The sequence below is a fragment of the Ooceraea biroi genome, chromosome 5 (assembly GCF_003672135.1).
Source record: "Ooceraea biroi isolate clonal line C1 chromosome 5, Obir_v5.4, whole genome shotgun sequence".
Lineage (NCBI taxonomy): Eukaryota > Metazoa > Arthropoda > Insecta > Hymenoptera > Formicidae > Ooceraea > Ooceraea biroi.
The window spans coordinates 14,458,557-14,479,830 of record NC_039510.1 but is presented as its reverse complement, the minus strand read 5'-3'; the positions used below and the strand labels follow the sequence as shown (position 1 = coordinate 14,479,830).

The 21,274-nt window shown below is 40.8% G+C and overlaps 2 protein-coding genes across 2 annotated transcripts; one reads left to right on the top strand and one right to left on the bottom strand.

The window, feature by feature from the left end:
- Positions 1-2,129: 2,129 nt before the first annotated feature.
- LOC105285216 lies at positions 2,130-4,320 on the bottom strand. The gene is made up of 2 exons (XM_011349293.2): positions 4,213-4,320; positions 2,130-2,744 (listed from the first exon to the last, which is right to left on the bottom strand). Exons 1-2 carry the CDS (start codon positions 4,219-4,221, stop codon positions 2,529-2,531), a joined length of 225 nt encoding a protein of 74 aa, XP_011347595.1. The 5' UTR covers positions 4,222-4,320; the 3' UTR covers positions 2,130-2,528.
- Positions 4,321-13,179: 8,859 nt separating this feature from the next.
- On the top strand, positions 13,180-20,344 carry LOC105285214 (serine/threonine-protein kinase meng-po). The gene is made up of 2 exons (XM_011349292.2): positions 13,180-13,559; positions 16,849-20,344. Exon 2 carries the CDS (start codon positions 16,849-16,851, stop codon positions 18,013-18,015), a length of 1,167 nt encoding a protein of 388 aa, XP_011347594.1. The 5' UTR covers positions 13,180-13,559; the 3' UTR covers positions 18,016-20,344.
- The last annotated feature ends 930 nt before the right edge of the window (positions 20,345-21,274 follow it).

The following is a 21,274-nucleotide window of genomic DNA, read 5'->3' as shown; positions in this document are numbered from 1 at the left end:
TAAATTCAAACGCCGACCGGATTAAAGTTCCAACACGTACGAAGGACTGCCATGACTTGGTGCAATTCACCGACGGAATAATGTCCGGCAAGTACGAAACGGTGGCGACTTGAAGGGTGGCACGTCAATCTCGTAAAGGCACAGCATATTGAGTCGTATGAATAATGGAGTGCCTTTGCTCTTTTTTTTATATAAAGAAAAAAGAAGAAACTAAGAGGAAGAAGAAACCTAATTATGAAAAATGATATCTAAATTTACAAAAAAATATCTCGCAAGATGCAAAATATAGAGTCTGGCAAGAACATGAATTAAATCATGCATTTTAAAAGAAAAAAACTCGTATGTCCACTATTTTTATTTCAAAATAAATTCAGTATCTTTGTAATATAGATTTACGTACACGAAAATTCAATCTGGAGCAAACATCCGTTCTTATTTTGCTATATTTTTCTATTCAAATTATGGCGCGTGAAAATATGCATTAAACGGATATTTGTTTAAATTTGTGAATACTGCACATGCATTTTTTTGCACGTGAATATGCATGTTTTATTCTTAAAATCAATGTTATTTTAGATAGATATATATATATATATATATATATATATATATATATACACGAGTATCTAAATGAAAAAGAAATATATATATATATATACAGGGTGTCCCGGGTTTTAACCGACAAACTGCGGGAGCATATTCTACTAGTGGAAATAAGAAAAATTCTTATATCGAGTTTGCTTAGAAATGCTTTATTACAAAGTTATAAACCAATATTGAAAAGAAATATGAGATAAGTAACAACGGAACATAGTGTAGAATTTGGAAGGTCGAAGATGTTTATGTTACGTGTATTCACATGTATTCATGTTCACTATGTTGAAACGATTCAGTATGATTGTTACTTTCACAACAGTAGCTGTTAGATTTCAATCGTCGTGTCAACTAGCAATTACTATCAGAATGCCAAAAGTGTTTTCAAATGAGGAATACACTGATACTCATTTCGTGTACGGATTCTGTGACGGAAATGCACGAGCTGCCGTACGAGAGTATCAACGTAGATTTCCTAACAGGAGAGTACCAGATAGATTTAAAGCAACGAATTACTAATTCAGTTACTGAGATGCAACAAAATTTTCAGGAATGTCGTACTGTAACAAATTCTGTACTACGTCGATGTCTAGCTTGTATCGATGTGCAAGGACAACATTTTGAAATGCGTCACTAAATCATTGCGTAGATAATTTTTATTTTTGTGAAAAAATCCGTTGTTACTTATCTCATATTTCTTTTCAATATTGGTTTATAACTTTGTAATAAAACATTTCTAAGCAAACTCGATATAAGAATTTTTTCTTATTTCCACTAGTAGAATATGCTCCCGCAGTTTGTCGGTTAAAACCCGGGACACCCTGTATATCGGTATTCATTGTCAGATCTTATATTTAAGACTGTTTTAAGTTTATCTGCAGATGCTGTATAGATCATTTCATTGGCTATGAAGTATCTGAAGATACACTTAAGACGGTCTTAAATATAAGATTCGACTATAAATACCGGCCATAGTTTTATTTTGCTGAATATTATGTTTGTGGCGTTATCTTTTGAAAGTAGGTAGCAAGCAGAAATCGATATACCAGCTACGCTGTCGGCATTTCTTCCCTTTCGGCGGTAAACGGGGAAGTACGTACTAACTGCTGATATTTAGCTATTAACTGTTGATATCTCGGATTTTTTATTACAAATATATAAACAACAACTATGATAATTGTTGCAGTTACTTATATTGAAAAAATTTCCATTTCAATTTTATTGTAAACGTATGTTTCATGTAAATGTTTTATGTAAAATTTTCCCTCTTATCGACAAATGTTACATAACGTTGAGATAACAATTTCCAGAGAATGAAAAAGACCAAACTATTTGTTTCTTGAAACAATAGAAAGATATTGCTATTTATTCTTGTCTTTTCCGTTTAGCATCGCGTACTATATTTTCTATTGTTATGTTACGGACATTGGCATTAGGAAACATTAATAAATTCTTCCCGGTACAGCTGACTGTTTCTTTATCTACAAAATTATACAGAATATTCATAAAAGGTAAGAACAAAGGCGATTCTGTAATTGCATTTTTAATGAAATCCATTTCTTTATTTCTTGCTTTGAGCTAACTATACTACTCTGCTTTGTCTATACAATTACTATTATACAGTAATAACAGCAATCTAGCGAAATAACAATGCGGAGGGAATGAAAAGCCGCAAACCATGTATTTTCTTCAACGAACTTTTCGCAGATTGTCGCCACGCTCAAAATTACATCATCACCGCACAATAAATTTGAAATTATTTATTTTATAACGAATAATGTAATCCAGGAAGATCACACTAATAACAAATAATCCATAATTAAATTATGAAATCATGTCTCAAAGTTTTCGAGTAAAGTTTTTCATCTTTTATTCGATATTATTGAAAGGCTGCGACAATATCTTCAGGAAGCCATCAAGGATTCATTTCTCCACTACATAGTCTGAGTCAGTCCAGCTACCTGAGCTCTTTCCGCCAGATTTTTATTCCCTGGTGGTGGTGATGATGGCCTACTCGTTTCCGTAGCGGATAAGCGAGATAACGGGATCGCCTTTTCGTTGAGATTTTCTGTACCGGGCAACCTGCCGACTCCCGCCGCATCATTATACGGCACCAGCGTCCCGTAAACAGCAAGGAACAGTACTAGAAACTGTGCAAAAGAAAATCTTTATTTCGCTCTGTAATAAAATTTTTTACGAGCTACGCTCGATAAAACGCTCGGTGACGCTCCGCGAAATCGTGGCTCTTCATCAGCGCCGCGTGAAATTTTGCACGAAAGAAACCGTTCGAGGATTGACACTCCGTGGAATCGCGCGAAATTTCGCAAAATCTCGTGAATATTAAAACGACGGACGACGACAAGGACGACGATTCGATGCGACATTAGTAGGTAAGTAGAAGTATATACGTATATATGAGATCCTCTACACCCTCGCCACTTCGTGCGGACACGCTCTCAGGCTTCGCTTCACTTGACCCAAATCGCGGCCAGGTTAAAAGATAACCCACTTTCTCGCGATTGACTAGAAATTCTCTGAACGGGACGAGGTTATTTTTATTCCGAGCGAATGACATTTTTTTCCCCCGATCGCGCGAAAACGGATTGTCGAAATAAGGTGACCGCGTCTCGCGCGCTCCGCGGAAATCGATCGCTAATTTTAACGCGGGAGTCGCGGCAGTCACTTCTCTCGGTAGTTCGGCGACTAGAGACAATAGTGATGCTTGAGCACGAGTGACGCCTATTGCAAACGAGTTCATAATTGAAACAACTCGACGCAGAAAAATTCATTTCCACGGAAATCAAGAAACTTCCATACAATTATGCAGAATATTTAAGCCCGTTTTATTTCTTCTTTTCTGGACGTAGAATTTCAAGCATTTTTATCGCGAACGCGATGTCATTATTCTCTTCACTTTGTGGCAAAACCCCAACAGTATTAATTACTGGTAATTTATTTGGACACTCTCGGCCCTTGTGAGTAACTTTGCCTTCGCCTTCAGCGACAGACCTATAATTAAATTTCGGTGGCTTAAATTAGACGGGCGGCGAATCCACGCCCATACAATCACGCTCACCACTTGCGTAATTTTAGTAACGAAATCCAGTTATACGTCTCGTTACCAATGGTAAGGCAAAATTAACGAAGGGAATAGCTTGATGTTCTCTCCTCTCGGATTTCGTCTTCGTTAAGAAAAGGAGTGAATAATCACCAAAAAATATCAACCTGTGTTAAAAAGAATTTAATGAATTTTAAATACGATAACAAACTGTTTATGGAATAATCAACCGGACAGAAGGACGATGTTTTATCATCCTGATGATGAGTGTGAGTCGATTGCGTTCTAATCGGGTGATCGATCGCGGTTATCGGAGCGAATCTTTTCACTCTTCGCTCGTTCCGGATCCTCGCGTGAAAATCTCACGTCTCGCTCGGAGGAAAGTCACAGATCGGTTCTTCGGCAAAATTGTGGAGGAAAATTCTCACTTTTCTCGGGGGTGACATTATGCGATCGCGTGGCCAGGATGCGACCCGACGTCACTCGCGGAAGCACGAGCGCGCGCACGTGCACGATATTTCTTGAAAAACGCGTGAAAAACCTCCGATCCTCTCTCTTACCTCGATCATGTTCGCTCGATGCGCAGCACCCAACTATCCTCGGGAATGGCGTGATGACACTTTTATATAGGCACTTTTATATAGTACGCGTATATACGCGTGTGCGTGCAGGCACACCGGTCTTACCGCGTGTGCGGCGGATCGACTTTTTATTTTAGTGAGTCAAACGATCGTGACCGCCTGGAGGCAAGATTTCTTTCGGATTTATTTTTCTTTCCCTTCTTTTCTTTTTATCTCGGTGTTATTACACTCAACAGCCGTCAACCTCCGTTTACATCCGCAGTGGCGTAGCTGCGAACTCTTTCGGACATGAACCTTTGCCCGATGCAGCGGGATGCTCGGGCGAATTTCGGCGTGTTTCGCGATCAGCAGATTTAAAGGCAAGAATTTTATTGACACGTATGCTTTCTAACATGAACAGAAAATTGCTGGTCTTGCTCAGTATGCAAAAATATATGATCTAATTTGCGAGATGACGTAATTCATGTTTCAGTGGGTCTTATGTATAATATGAGCAATTAATTGTTACCTAAAAAATATTCTTTTCACATACAATGTATTGATGAAACGGTTGAGATCGCGATTGTCGTTACCACCACAATTATATAATTCCAGCTAACTTAATAATTGATTTTTATTTACATCCGCATTGACGCACATCTACAAAGTTTTATCTACTTTGCCATTATTTTACCTTCACACGTCGCTAACGTTTACTAGGATTGCTATTTGAATAAATGAATCATAAACTAAATGAGATAAGTAAAAACTGGTTTCTTCACGGTCATCGATTAAACTTTTGCGATTGTTATTATTTGCAGAGTTGCGCACGATCTCTTATGTGGACTGTTTGTAAAATCGATGTGCAATTCGATGTTTTCGCGCGTGTGAAAATAAGCCAAGACGCAGTAGCAGCGATATGGAAGACATCGAATTTTCAGACAGAAATTCAACGTTCCTCGTGTTGACATTGTTGGCGACTTAGAAAAGCACTGTACCACCTGTCCAGCTCGGTGCAAATTCGTTCTGACGGTATTGAAATGTATGTATATACATGAATTCAATGATTAAACCATTATTCCAGTAGTGATAATTATACTCCGAATAATCATGTAATTAATATATAATTATTCCATTAATGCCACGCGTACAATTCGATTCAGTTAACGATGTCATAGCGGGCCTGATTTAATTTAGCGATTAAACCCTACAACCTGTTATAATTTTGATGAATTTAAATTTCGATGCTACAGAGAGAAAGAAAGAGAGAGAGAAAAGAGACACGTGAAAATTAAACATATAAAGTATTCTAATGGATTTATCTATGAGGTCGAAAATAAAATGAAATTTTATATCTTCAAATTTTATTTCGCAGAATTTTACCTCCATAAATTACCCAAAATTAATAAAATAACGTTGGATTTTTTTGCTCTGATTGCGATGAAAATATAAAATAGGGTAAAATGGATTCTATTTCTTCTTTCGTTTTCGACAGGGCATAGAGTGACACTTGAAAGACAGCTACAAATCAAAGTTAACTGATTTACTGATTTAACTGATTTAGTTGTTAATAATAATCATCTTCAGGCATTATTAAATCATTCTGTTCATGAACCACGACGAAAGGGCGATCTCATGAAATCGAATCGTCGCTGATCGATGCCAATTGGCTGACAGTTCCGCGTACGCAAACATTATCTTGAGAGACGAGAATGAATCTCTCGCTTCACAATGTCCTAGGGCAATGTCTATTTATTGAATACTAGCCGACGGGTTTTATCCAACGGTCGATGCACGTCACGATTTGCGATGCTATTGTCCGCCGACCCAGAATTACCGCGCCGTCTGATTCACTATTAATACGACGTTCATCTGATAACGCAAGATAAAAACGCGATAAAAAAATTAAAAAAAATAGAACCTGCACGACAACGAGTATCAGATATTTTTTGAGGACTCCTCTCGCTTCTATATAAAATCTATTTTTGCAGTGGAGCATAATTCGTCGATTCAATTCTCGGTCGCCACGAATTTAAACGATTCATGCTATCCTGGATTTCAACTGTCCACTTACAACTCGCGAAAAATGACATAATTGAATATTTCACGCGAGATCCAGATGCGCTCTCACGTTTTATGCAACGCGTCTACTACTGTGCACATTCAACCAAAAATAACTAAGAAAAAAAGACAAAAGGGAGGACGTTCCATCAGAGCGTAACGAACCATTTTCAAGCACGTCGGGCGCGACAATAGTGGGAAAAAAATTATCCGCGTCCCGTAAAAGGCTGCCGTGCTGTCTGCGTTTTCCTCGGCACTCAAACCGGACGACGATGGTCGTCGCAACGCGCAAGTGAATGACGCTGCAGCCTACGACACTGGGGCTGGACGTGACATCATTCGCGGCCAAGTGATCTCAGAGAGGGTTACATGACGCCACGAGAGCCCTATTCCACTCGATCGATCAGGTGTTACGCGAGAAACGCGCAGTCTAATCGGCGTAGGGAAAATGCCGTCACGGTGACGTCACTGAGTCCCATTCCATCGTCGCTCGATAATCCGGTTTTTCCAGTGTTCCCCCAGGTCTATCTACACCTACCTGTAGCTATATTTAGTATATAATGCAATGTAGTTGAGACAACGACGTAAGAAAGTGATAACGCAAAAAATCAAGATCTGGGGTAACATCATGACGCAAATATATCGAATTCTTAGCTCTCGTTTCCCCGTTATACATTTTTACTTCATCTCGCGTCATGATGGTTAAAGAGCATTCTTATTTTAATAAACTTGATCAACTTTTCTTGTGGTGGATTCAATTGAGATTATTACGTAGTTATTTATTGCGTCATTAGATATACCAATAACAATACGTGATTAAGGGGGGAGCCTGCTTTAGAACGCTGAAAATAAGGTATATTTTACGAATTGTTTTTGGAGAAACTATACAGCGGATCATTATAAAACTTTGATGCATTTATTAGTACATGTTTAAAGATAAAAAAAATTATTTTTTTATTTGAATATATCGCTTGTAGAGGTCGTCCTGGAGAAATCTTAGTGCAGCCGCGTCGCCGGCATTGCAAATTGGTGAGCATTCTCCTGCCTCCAAATTTCGTCTAAACTGAAAAATTGAAATATCTTCTCGTTATTTATGAATTCCCATCGTCGATGAACCAAAGAGAGAAGAAAAATGTTGAAAAGTGCCAAAATGGTGGAGCTTAGAACACAAAAGTACGATTTTTAGGCAAAGTTTTTGAACTTTTTCATGCAAAAATAATTGTTTAACTTAATGTTTTTATGAATATTAAAGGTTCATCGAAGATGGAAATTCATAAATAACAAGAAAATATTTCAATTTTTCAGTTTGGATGAAATTTGGAGGCAGGAGAATGCTCACCAATTTACAATGTCGGCTGCACTAGATGCCTCCAGGACGGCCTCTATAGGCGATATATTCAAATAAAAAAATAATTTTTTTTATCTTTAAACATGTACTAATAAATGCATCAAAGTTTTATAATGATCCGCTGTATAGTTTCTCCAAAAACAATTCGTAAAATTATACCTTATTTTCAACGTTCTAAAGCAGGCTCCCCCCTTAATATAATGCTAATCTATTCCTCTAATCTACGTAAGATGTTCTTAAATATTGGAAAACATATTTATTTAACATTTAATAGATTCGAAATACAAATATATGTACAAGTATTAAAAAGTAAAGAGAAAGGAAGAATAATGCACTTACTTACACACACATACATGTACACATTTGAAACGAATCTCGGAAGGATCAGTCTTCATGGAAAGAGGGAGAAAGATCTGAAAAATAAATATAATAATAAATTATAGGACACAGTATCGTACCGAATACCGCGTTATTTTTTAATTAAAAATCTGACGTTTATATATCATAATATTTTGTTGTACTTTTCACGCGGAATTTATCGTTACAATCATTATTCAGCAACATTATTCAGCAGGTATTAATGTGAGCTGTGACACGTAGAATCAAAGGAGCTCTCATACTTCGCAAGAAGCTGATCGTTTCTAAAAATCGCTCGTAACTTAGATTTTTGATGTCTCGGCACTTTTGTTCGGGACAATTCGCCTCCGAATTTATCGAAGCGCTTTAGTACGTTGCACGGACGTGGAGATTTGTGGCCACCCCTGTGTAAACACAAGATTCATACGACCCTCGGCCGGGAGCGACGAACGGAGGAGCACGTACCGCACATTCGATCGGATGCATTAAAATAATGCGTACATCGCGACTCTTAAATTTGTCATCGTGGTCCATCCCCCCCTTTTTCTCCCCCGCCGTTCGCGGCGTTTCGGCACCTGCTCCACGGCGCTGCCGTGATTTTTCTTAACGTTCTAACTGAAAACAGAGAAGGCTAAAAATAGGCGGTTTGTGACGCACGTTGCCGGTGTTAAGGTAAGTAAGCAACATGAACCAAACGTATATGTTTGTTCTCCCGCCCCCTCCGCCTCCCTCGTCTGCCCCCGGAACGGATAATTCGCCGGGCGCCGACGGCGTGCACCGTTTGTCGTTTTGATGAATATGGAAAACGGCCGCTGTGCAATTAACACTTGTTAGACTGCTCCATCACCCGTAAGGGTGCCGCGTAAATTTTCTCAAAGACTCCGTCACCCATGTATATAGAGATATATAATGACGCGAAACACGGGTTGAATAATTTGAGTTAGAATGATTTAATTAATTATTTGTATAGAGACATTGAATGAGAATAAAATAAAATGTCATTTATGTATTATAATGTACATGTATTAACATAAAAAAAATAAAATTAAGTTATAATTAAGTTATTACAGGCCCACGGAAATAATAGATGGACAGTCTTGTGTTAAGCGCCACAGAAGCGCATTGTATTTAGCTTTGCGCGTGTTTATCCTATGCAAATGTGTTGCATATCTTACGTAATCGTGAAGATTACGTGACACGAATCATCGTTTATCTCTTATTTTTCTCAGAAAGAGTGCTATCTAAACATTAATCATCAAAATGATTAATTGGTTACTAGGTATTTGTATTTTCTTGTTATATTATGTCCTGCATTTTTCTTGGTAGAATAAGAGTTGTTTTATTTTTTATATTCAATTATCTTTCTTGCTACTATGGTTGATTGTAAGTTTTTATCTTTCGTTAAGATGGCTCAAGATCTGTCTTTGTGACTGTTTGATCCCATGGGTGTTTTGATACTCGGAAGAACATTCACTGCTCGTGTTTAAAACTTACTCATCAAAATGAAGCATTAGTCTTGAAAGATTAATAGGATCTTAACAACGTTAGACTTGTGTTTCCTATGTTGTATTTTTAGAAAACGACCAAACATGAGTCGCGACTATGTTCCAATATAAAGAGATGTTTATAGTAAAAATTAAATCTTTAGAAACAAATTCAATAAAAGCAGCACGTAAGAGAGAGAGAGAGAAAGAGGGAAATCCGGAAAGGTAAAAATTAATTTTTGTAAAGAGTAACGAGAGAGTAGCAACAAAGTGTAAACGCAGTGAATTTCAAAAGTAAGAACAAAAAATGTAAGCAGTTGAGTAATAATATTTGTTATATTGTTATCTTATCTTTTAAATATTTCCGATATTATATCTACAGAAAAACAATATTTGCAATCTTTTGCTTCTTTAGCAAATATTGCAAGATGTACTGTAATTCAACAGTGATAAACATATCATGATAAACAAATTTAATTTCTGTTAAATTATTAATGTTACAGTACAGAAATAAAATGGAGATGACAAATAATGGGAAAAATAACAGTTCAAAGAAAGCAGCAAGCAAAATTAATACTGCTAGAAAAAGAAAATAGCTCGAAATCAGAGAGCGGTATTTTCATGGAATCGCATCTTCCTCAGTCGACGTGCCATGTATCATGTACACGGTGTTGTTTGCTGCAAATGCAGTGTGTGCGTGGCAAATAACGGTAAAAACAAAAAAGTACCTCTACGCTACGTTAAATCAAGACAAAGTTAAATCAACTTTCCATGCTGGCGGAAAGCAAACGTCACTTGCAAAATCACCGAAAAATCTAGAAGGAAAGAAGAAATTAATTTGAAAAACGTTGAAATCCAACACCAAAATAGCAATAATATATTGGCCAGAAAAATGAGCAGAAAAAAGTCGAAAATTAGTTAGAAGAGACATTATCGATGTTTCCATTTTGAATATACTACATTTTACATACAAAAACGTCTCCTATAATTCTACCTATTTTTACACGGGGAAACATCTGCTTTTCTATCATGCTGTGTTCTGAAAAACGTGAAGTCATTCACGTGAAGCTTCACAAAACTTGAGAGACGTCATTTCTTCCTAGTTCTTCCTAGTGAAGATGCTACGAAGAAGAACTCAATAATCCATGTTTGTGATGAAGATCTCTCTCGGAAGCTCTCCAATGTAATCGTTTCGTCAACCACGTTCCGCGAAATCGTCGCTTCGATAATTATATACTACCCGATTCCGCCGCTGTTAACAGCTCCGCGAAAAGAGCTCTCGTTTCTCTCGTTTCTCTTCTCTCGTGCGTGTTCCTTTTTACTTGTACGTTGCGTCATTATCGCGCGGATATGTATCCGTACGTTCTCGTAATCATCCAGTCGCATTCATCTCGTGGATCCAAATCCACACGTGGGCGAAAACCCGCACGACGTGTGTACACACGTACAAACGTGTCGCGTAGGTGGACCCGCAATCGAAAACGCACGTCGACGGAGGTAAATCCTCGACGGATTCACCCCTGTATCCTTTCTGCTCCTGCTCCTTTCCACCCCGCGGTTATCCTCTGTTCCCTCCCTCTCACCCTGTCGTTCTCTCTGCGGCCGTCTTCCTCGCCGCGAATTCCATCTCGGTCGATATTCCGCACTCTGTTCGAGAGCTCCTCGAGATCCAGCCGTCGTCCTAATGGTGGTGTCTCGTATACTTTTATTTATTCAACGGTGACGCGAAGTGTGTACTTTTCCCGGGAACATCCCTGGCTTGCGAACACGGAACGAGTTACACGAGGAGTCGGAATTATTTTAACGCTCGGCAGGCTTCCACGTATTCGCCCGATGACAAAGCTCGGAAGAATAATCACGAAGGAAAGCTTCCGCGAATGAGAAATATTCTCTAGAGTTCAGTGGCTACTTGGCAAGCGGACTAGACTAACGCACGCATCGGCGGCTTCGCAAAATAGACAATAGCCACTGAAATTGTGGGGTGATACCCGCCTTCTCGCACGTTCTCGTTTTTCCCTGATAAAGATCCTCGCACGCGAACTTCCGCCTCGGAACGTCCAGTTCCATAAATCAAACTGGTCCCGCGAGACCCGTGTATCCAGGTAGACACGTAGTCACGCAGGTGTAGGTGTCGCAAGTCCGCCGGTACGTTTCCTACCCTCTGCCCTCGATTTTTTCCGTTTCATGAAATCCATCAACGTCGAGACTGCTCGCGCGATTTGCGAATTAGCACTCGCGACGCCGACCCGCGACGATTGCACAATCGGTTGCTCTTGCACCTTGCACTTTACTTCCATTACCCGCGCGTGCTCGCGCGACCGTTTCTCCTATTTATATCTTTAATATCCGACTGTGGTGCACCGCCGAAAGCATCTCTATGGACTCCGTATACTTGACATACATTTTAAAAATACTTTCAGGTGTAAATTCGGGTGCGCGACGGGCGCGTAATCCGCATTATTTAACTTCGTCCGTGGTGAATTTAGGAAAATGTGCTACGAGCAAATTCGCAGAAGACGAGCGAGAGCGCTCGCGATAAGTGCAATATAAATTTACTTCGATCTTCTATATTTAGTTCCTGCTTAAGTAGCGTTGATTGAAAACTGTTGCACGATAGAGAGAAAGAGATGGAGCGAGAGAATATAATTATGCTGATGAATTATATAAATGTGACGTTGATTGCGTTGATGTGACGTTTCCTCTTTTATTGGATTCTATATTCGTAGAAGCTGGAATATTAAACTAGTGGAAAGTCAATAAATCTACTTTAAGAGTCGATCCATGTCAATAATCCATTCGCGCAGGAATAAAAATATACTTTACGGATTCGACCGATATTTAAATGGCTTCATACTGCAAAATTCAGGCCAGCAATAAAGAACTATTTGAAAATAGAGAAAACGAATATTATTTTCCTCCAACTTCATACATAAAGCAATAAGAATGACGTCACAAAACCGATCTTAACTTTTTCAGGATTCTAAACTTATTCTCTTATACGCGCCTTTGCTCGCAAAAGTGCTCATTGCAGACAAATCAAATTTTGAGAGTAAACCACGTCCCGACATACAATACGTTCAATTGATATAATCAAAATAATCGATGAGCTCAGACTTAGCACATAGATATAACTTATAAAACATTGACATACTAATTTCACGATTCTATTTTCTATTGTGTGTACCAGAAATTTACTCAAATTTAATTTTCATCTTTCTCATTCTTCGTTCCTCTTATAGACCCCCAACTGGCACGCAATTGTTTCTCAAGATTCAGTTTACGTACATCGGATGCGATATAAATCATCGAGGAGCGTCAGCAGCTCGATCAAGATAAAGCTTGTGTTTTAAACATTTTAAACATAAAAGCGATAATAAGTACGGTAATTGCGGGCATGATTAAAGATAGTCCGACGCATAAACAAGCGCGTGGCACGTGGAAGGATCCTGTGACGGACCCTCGTTTTCCGGGATAACTCTTCCCCTATTCATCGCCTCGTCGTGACACGCGACTCACCGATTCGCGCATAATGCGCTCGTTTAAAAAAAGCCGACGCGCGCGACACACACACACACACACACACACACACACACATGCATGCGCGTCGCGTTACGCTCATCCTACCCCGTAGCCTACGTCTCAGCGTCATGCTCTCGCCCCGGCACCCTTTTACAATCTACGTCTGCGCACCTCCCGGCCGGGGTCTATAAAAGCGACGCGGGGCGTCACGACGCTCCAGACGTCGAGATACGCGCGCCACGGAAAATGTAATCCGAGTCGCTGAGTCGTATCGATACTTCGCCATCGAGCTTTTATTTCTGAAGTCTGCCTCTCTCGCGGGTGACACCTGCTCCGAAAGCAAAATTGAGGACGCGATCGGCGTAATTTCTCTCTGATGCGCTGAGCTCGTGTTACTTGTGTGACCAGCTGACACTTCGTGTCAGGACGTGACATGAAGATGTAAAGAACTCGCTGATCGAGATTTAATCGAGAGTGATTTGCTCACGTTATTATTGACCTGCAATAGTTATTCGAGACTGCGGTGTGCCAGTGTGCAGTGACGTTTTGCAGATCACCAAACGGATTTCACTGTCGTGGTGAGTATCCGTCGTGTCGTCATTTGTTCTGCATAAATTTTACTCGTACTTGCGGACCTCACATTAAGGGCTATATAGCGTAATTCCCAGTGGCTACCATAAAAATTTTGGGGTGCAAGCCTAACTTGAAAAGTTTATTATCGTGAAAATTTATGAAAGAATTATTTCATTGAAAAGACACAATTGTGAACACGTATGACTTTATTTCTTATATTTTCTATGCTTTCATATTAATTGAAAAACTGTTTTATATTGTAAAAGTTTAAAAGACTTTATGGTATCCCTGATTAAGGCTAAAAAATGCGTACATGTTATAAAATGAAAATAAATTCGAACATTAAATCATAGTACCGCAAAGTTTTAAATAAGTATCAGTAAAGACAAACTCAAAGCAGGTTGTTATGCTATAATCGATACTGCACGCTTTTGTAAATACCCAATGTGTTAACGGCTCAACATCTTGGAAGACATCCACTTGCAGCGCGTTTAATCGTACGTGTCATTGTCGTTCTCTATACACGCACGTCTGCTAAACTGCTTCATTAAACGCACGCACGCCAAAGTATAGCGCCACTAAGCCGTCGCGTGTATTAAAATAGAGTACCCAGTAAACATAAATGCTAAATATACCTGCGCCTCTGAGGCTTGTCAGAATTACCGACCCGAACCAGTGACAATACGAAAAAATAACTGTAACACAAAACAATGGATGGAAAATAGGAAAATGCAACAGGCGGCTGCAGCCTGCCGCAAGTCGTCATGACGTACGAGATATAAATCCTGCTAAGAGCAATGTTTACGCAAGAGCGCGTAATTTTCACACTTCATTAACAATTAAAGCTTCATTAACAAGGGGAGCTTGCGCCTCATGATGTGAAGTGTTAAATTATTAAAATGCACGCCACCCACGAAGCCTGTTCGCATGTTGCATCCGTTTCGCCGCGCGATGACATTTAAAGCACGTCTCAAATTTCCAGAAATTTATGGAACAACCCGAAACGAATAAATAGACGTTCATCGCTCTCTGAACTAATAAACGTATGTTAATTCATGTGACTCGAACAATTAACTGCATATGCTGCACAACTGAACAACGAACATTGTTTTCGATCATTAAAGAAATTCACTATTAGCGAGAAAAAAAGAAGCATTGTTTTTTATATTAATCGAGTAAAGGCTATAATTGTGCACATTATTTTTATAGATTGATTTATGTAAATGGTAGCAAAGCTTTGCACAGATAATTTCTTCTATCCTAAAAATATAAGTTTCTTATAAGAAAAGCATTGTATAAACGCAACCTGTAAATCGGCGATTACAGTGTACATACACTAAGTATATATAAGTATATCATTGATATCTCAAGCATTTCATTTTTTCTCCAATCTAGTTTCTTCTGATCTATTTATCTATTCAAATTGTGCTCTAATACTACTCAGATATACTGAACTAAATAAATTGGTGTTTGAAATATTCTCAAGTGATTCGTCCTAAAATACATACAATAAACCATAATCTTATTCCTCGTATCTATCTTCTTCTATTCACGGTTGTTCCCACAAGATACACTGAATTCGATCTGGTTTCTCGTCACTGCCGTGGGAAATTGGATCGACGAATGTGCAATTGCTGCATCGCGGTCGAGATTCGCGGAAAGTTTCGGGGTTCGGCGCCGGCCAGGCTCGCGCGCTGTCGACCAAAGCGTGAGCGGTCCTTGCTATTGATTTAGCACGGGTCTAAATGTCCTGGGTTCACCCAGCTACCCTGCAGTCCGGTGGCTTTCCATCGTAAGCGTAGTTTTCCGCGGCGGAGAACATCCGCGAGGAAGGAAATTCGCGAGGAGACGCGCGCGTGTGTCGGAATACATGTGAGACGCGTGTGATATCGAGGAAGATGGGAATTGCGGTCATCCCTCGCGATAACAGTGGCGGTGATCCAAAAGTCCTCTCGCAACCCGCGGCACCGCCAGCAAAATTATCGATTCGCAAAATACGCGATCGTAAATTCGCGCGGAGGCGTAATACTCGATCGCCAGTTTACGCGCCAGGGAAAACAGACGCGCGGTGCATGGCCGCGTGATATGACGCACGGACACGCGAGTAGTAGGTAACGTGCGCGGCCCGGAGTACAGACACGTGCAAGCGCGCTATCCGTTTATTAGTTTATTAGATTAATGTCTGCTTAATGTTATGCAAGACCGCGATTCGATGAATTCCGATAAATTCCAAGTCGTGCACTTCGACTGCGCGAACGCGCAATTCCCATTCTACGTAGTATAGAATTTCTAGTTTTGCTTTCATCCTCGATTCCTTAGACCAATGTAGAACATAAATATTTTTTTAATCGGAACTGTATGCGCAGTTGCGCTTCGCGGTCTTCTTCGTGGACCCACTCAGTTCTAGATACCCTCTTAATAAATTTAAAAACTTACAGTTTTATCAGAGTACATTTCATCTCGAATTGTATACGGAGTAAAGTATCATTACATGTATAAATATTTGCTCTACGGTTGCTACTTTGCGATAATTTTAAAGATCTTTGATATACTTCATGATGTTTTTTCTCTTCAAAGGTAAAAATCTTTGAAAAATTGCGGGTTTTTGTTTGAAGAACGTTACATCATCAATCGTTCTCTATCAACCGTTTTTCTAACGGCTTCTATATACCGCAACATCAAACCGCGTGTGTTCGCAATATATCATATTGCAGAATTGCGATTGATCTACGCGTTGCTATTTACGAACTGGGACACACGTTCCACAGACGTTGCACATTGCACAGGTAGGAAGCATGGATATTATCTTGTTGCGGAAGGAAGCGTGGGAACATTCCTGAATACGGCCGGTACGTTCATCGACGTTGACAATCGTAGGCGTTACAACGTACGTCTGATTCATTGTCGTCACAGGACGGCGATATTTCTTCGATAGAACGTTACTCAAGTATAAAATCAACGTACTTCCGACAGATGAAATTCTAATTTCCTCGCGCGACGTAGGAGGTCTATGCAAAATGGAAATAGCAAGGACCGAAATATCTCCATTACGCTTATATAAAAAGAAAGTAACGAAAACCCAAGTCAGATAGTCGCTATTGTGTCACGACGATGAATAAATTGAAATTCATTGAAATATTCGGCGCTCGAAGTAAAGCGTCCGAAAATAAATAAATAAAATTAAAATATAAAGTTCCGATCAGTGTTACCTGCGTTATAACAAAACTTAAACTTAAAACTTAAAACAAGAAAGATCAATATATCTAAAAGTTTCGTTTCCTCTTGTTGTTCCAGATGAAGCTGCATGAGAAGAAAGAGTCAGGCATCCACAAGGTGCAAGAGGTGCCTTTGGAGGAGCTGGACCTCGCGAAGGAGTACAATGTAGAGAAAACCCTAGGCGAGGGTAGCTTCGCGAAAGTATTGCTGGCGACGCACAGAGCCACGCAAACGAGGGTGGTCCTAAAGGCGGTCCATCAGGAACTCACAACGGAGAAGGACTTCTTCCGGGAGTTTCACTATTCGTACCATCTGAGCCCGCATCCCAATATACTCAGCTCATACGCCGTCGCTTTCAGTGCGGAGAAGTGCTTCGTGTTTGCGCAGGAGTACGCGTCGTACGGCGACCTCGCCGGCAATGTGAAGGCCGGCGGACTCAGCGAGGACGCTTGTAAGAGGATCGCCAGCCAGCTCGCCTCCGCCCTCGACTTCATCCACTCGAAGCAGCTAGCGCACCGTGACATCAAGCTGGAGAACGTGCTAGTGTTCGCGCAGGACATGAGCAAGGTGAAGCTGTGCGACTTTGGCTGCACGAGACGCGAAGGCACTCTCGTGAACAAGATCCGGTGCACGTGGGTGCCGTTCCAGCCGCCTGAGATTCACGAGATCATCAAGAACGAGAGGTACGCGTGCAAGAGGAGCTCGGACTGCTGGCAATTCGGCATCGTCCTCTTCGTTTGCTTGACCGGCAATCCGCCGTGGCAGAGCGCCGACCCGATCCAGGACCCGGACTATTCGGCGTTCCAGCGCTGGTTGAAACGGCGCACCACCAAGATCCCGCCTACCTTCCGACGGTTCACACCTCGTCTGCTACGTTACTTCAGACGAGCGTTCGAGCACAAGCCTGAGAAGAGGCCGCACGTGACTGAGATCAACAAGTACCTGAAGGACTCATGGTGCATCAGCAAGATCAGCCATAGTGCAACATCGACGTCGGTCGACGTGAGCGAGAGCTTCGCCAGGAGGGGCGACAGCTTGCTCTATCTCGACACGATCCTGGACGACCGACACCACGTGGACGAGAACAAGAACAAGCTGAGGAAGTTGCTCAACAGCTATGGCCTGGAGACCACGGTGGACCAGAAGGTCGTCACCGAGAGGATATGGGAGTGGGTGATGCAGTGCGACTCCAACATGGATTCGGAGTCGAGCTTGATCGGCGGCTTCAGCACGGAGGACATGTGAGAGATAGTGAGGACCAGCAGCGAGCCGTGCCTTCGGGTGACCCACGAAGAACCAGCCAAGTTTCGAATGGGCAGCTTCCACATGACCTCGTACAGATGTGCCAAGTAACAAGCTAGAGCCGAAGGGTATTCCCGAAAGCTCTTTCGCGGAAGAGAAGCAACGCAACCCTGTTACCATGACGTTCCAGAGTGTCGAAATGTTATTCACGGGCGGACCAATTATCGATGAACTTTCTTAATTATTAAGAATTGCAAGCGCAGGAGAATTCGAGAGATGAGAGATTAAGCTCTGATTGGAAGGTTGAGATAACACAAGTCTCAAAATTAATAATCTCTAAAGTAGAGAGGAACGTAAATTTCCAAAAGATTTCGTAGAGGTGTTTGGAAGATATTCAAATTTCTCCAATCTCCTTTCGACGTTCGGATATTCTTTGGAGTTTTGGCACTGTCTTGGAATTCAGAGAAAGAGAGAAAGGAGACATGTCTCCCGAAATTTAGAAAGAAAGCTCTAGCAGTTAAGTGAGTAAATGTGATATGTATTTAAGTAGAAAGGAAGAGAGAATAGAGAATTCACTCTTCGAAAAGAGGGGTGATATTGTCAAGCTGGTGGTTAGCTTGGTGCGCTAACGGTAGAGACAATAATGTCGGCGCGTATGATTTTGCATTAGTCAGTCATCCCGTAAACCGTGAACCGATGGTCTTAGCGATGCCTTATGCGCGATTAGGCGCGAGGTTAGACGTTTAGGAATATTTTCTACGTCGTTTGAACCCGAATTTCTGTTTGCGTTACGTAGCGACACGTAGCCTCGCAATTATGTTAGATGGAAAAGCGCGAGAAGACTGTACAATCCAGGGATTCCCAGGTTGGAGACCGTAACAACTCCGGACTAGCGTAGAGCGCGTTAGAAAACGTTTTTGGAGACAATCCATTGTTATCGACCCGAGCTAAGATTCGGGAAGCGAGACAGCTTGGTTTTCTGCTGCATGAAAAGGCGCGTGATCCACTTTATCTTTCAAAATAATGGCTTAAAATCTTGTTTCATTATGATATAAGTTTCATTAATAATAATCCGAGAGGAAAGCGCCGAAGAATTCAGAAATCTGCGGAGCGACCAAGAAGAACAAGCAGGGTTCGCAATGCGACACAGTTACCGGAAGTAACGAGTTAGCCGTTAACGTGTACATCATACAAATGTAAATACCTTTATATACACAGATGAGAGTATACATTCGCGTTCGCTAAGCGTGTACATATACATATACATATACGGTGTGTACGTATGTATGTAGGCATATATAGTACACATATATTCTTGTAGCAGTTTATGGTGTAGTGCGTATAGGGGTTCCGTTTGTACGATTAGATACGCCACTCCGTAACGGTGATACATAGAGGCATAGCGTAACACTGCATGCGTCGCGACTTCAAAACGGTTGTAATAATCTCGCGAACGATCCTGCATTAAAACGTCCACGGATAACGACGCACGAAACGGGTATTTCGTAATGAAACGGTGGCGAGACTTGCCGCTCGCGGCAACCTTGACTCACGCGAAACTCGTTCGTGTATAATTGGAGATTATATAATGACAAATTATCGCATCCTAATAATAATTTCGGCCAACTTTCATCTTCAATGCTACACGAACGAGGGAGAATGTATCGCGTGCGAATTCATGACACTTTAATTGCTACGAATAAACATCGCGAGAATGATGAAGACCATTCTCGCGTGTTCGGAAAATTAGAAACCGCGAATCCGATTAAAACCGCAATTCGGCTCCTGTTCTCGCTCGCAGCTGTACGGCGAATACACACGACGACCGAACTGATTTGCACCTCGCAATATCGTGATGCCGTACAAATATCCCCGTGAGTGCAAAATTATAAGACTGAATCCTAGAAAATCTCCGGTTCGAGGGAAAAGGAGACATTGGCTTATTTTTATCCGCCCACGGTGCACGCGATTTCCCGTTGGCATGAGATCACTGGTAAGAAAATCGCGCTACGTGGGACTCGAACGCGGAGAATCGAAATCTCTCCTGAGATCCCGCAAGCTGATCGTTATCCGTATATCCGTAAGGATCGGAATCGCATAAACGCGTGTTTCTATATATTTCTATATTGAATATAGAAGCGTGCACTACGATGCCGTTTCTCAACACATTCGGACAATCACTATTATCTCACTGCTGTTCCTCCGCATTGTCCGAATTGACTGTGAACGGCGAGGTGGAGAGACTTTTATGAGAAAACTGACGCGCGTAATCTCTATTACGAAGCAATGTTTTGTATATATTGAAATAAACCTTGAAATTGTATAAAATTAATACGACTCGCATTTTTTCCCCTTTTTTCTTCCAATTCATATTATTATTATATTCATACATGTTTATTAATTAAGAAATTTACTTATATGTTTTAGAATTAACACATAAATATTGAAATTTGTTTTCTTTTTATCATTAGCTTTACTTTATCATTTTATTTAAATTCAGAATCGCAACATTTCGGAGAACAAGAAAGACGACGAATGATTTGAGCTGGAAGCTCGAACTCCTCGAAGTGTCCGATCATCGGAAAGTTCCGAACTAGTCTAAATCGGATTCTGTATAATTTTTGGCAAAAGTACAAATCGCATTAGCGAATTAATTAGGCCGCATCGCTCGATTCTCTCAACGTAAAACACCTACGCGATCCACGCCCGTGATTGTAGAAACGGGGTGGTTAGCCACCGCTCGGGTGTCGCTATGACGACGAACCCTGGATACCCGGGCCAGCTGAAAGCGACAAACCACCCTCACGTTCCTGCCTCTCGCTCTCCCGACCCTGCAAATAGATGCGCGATGTAACGTTGCAATTGTAACATGTGCTTGCACCGTACGATCGTGGTAATTGACAGAAAAGGATCAACAGACGTATAAATTTTTGAATCATAAGCGATTCGCGACGCGAGCATTACGCAACCTCGAGCAGAATGTCGCGTCGTCCGATATTCACATTGCATCCGAGCTGTGCTCGAAAAACGTCAGGCTTAAGGGGGGAGCCTGCTTTAGAACGTTGAAAATAAGGTATAATTTTACGAATTTTTTGGAGAAACTATACAGCGGATCATTATAAAACTTTGATGCATTTATTAGTACATGTTTAAAGATAAAAAAAATTATTTTTTTATTTGAATATATCGCCTGTAGAGGTCGTCCTGGAGGTATCTTAGTGCAGCCGGCATTGTAAATTGGTGAGCATTCTCCTGCCTCCAA

What these genes read in the sequence shown, in the direction of transcription:
- LOC105285214 (XM_011349292.2), top strand. Translation starts at nt 16,849, where the DNA reads ATGAAGCTGCATGAGAAGAAAGAGTCAGGCATCCACAAGGTGCAAGAG.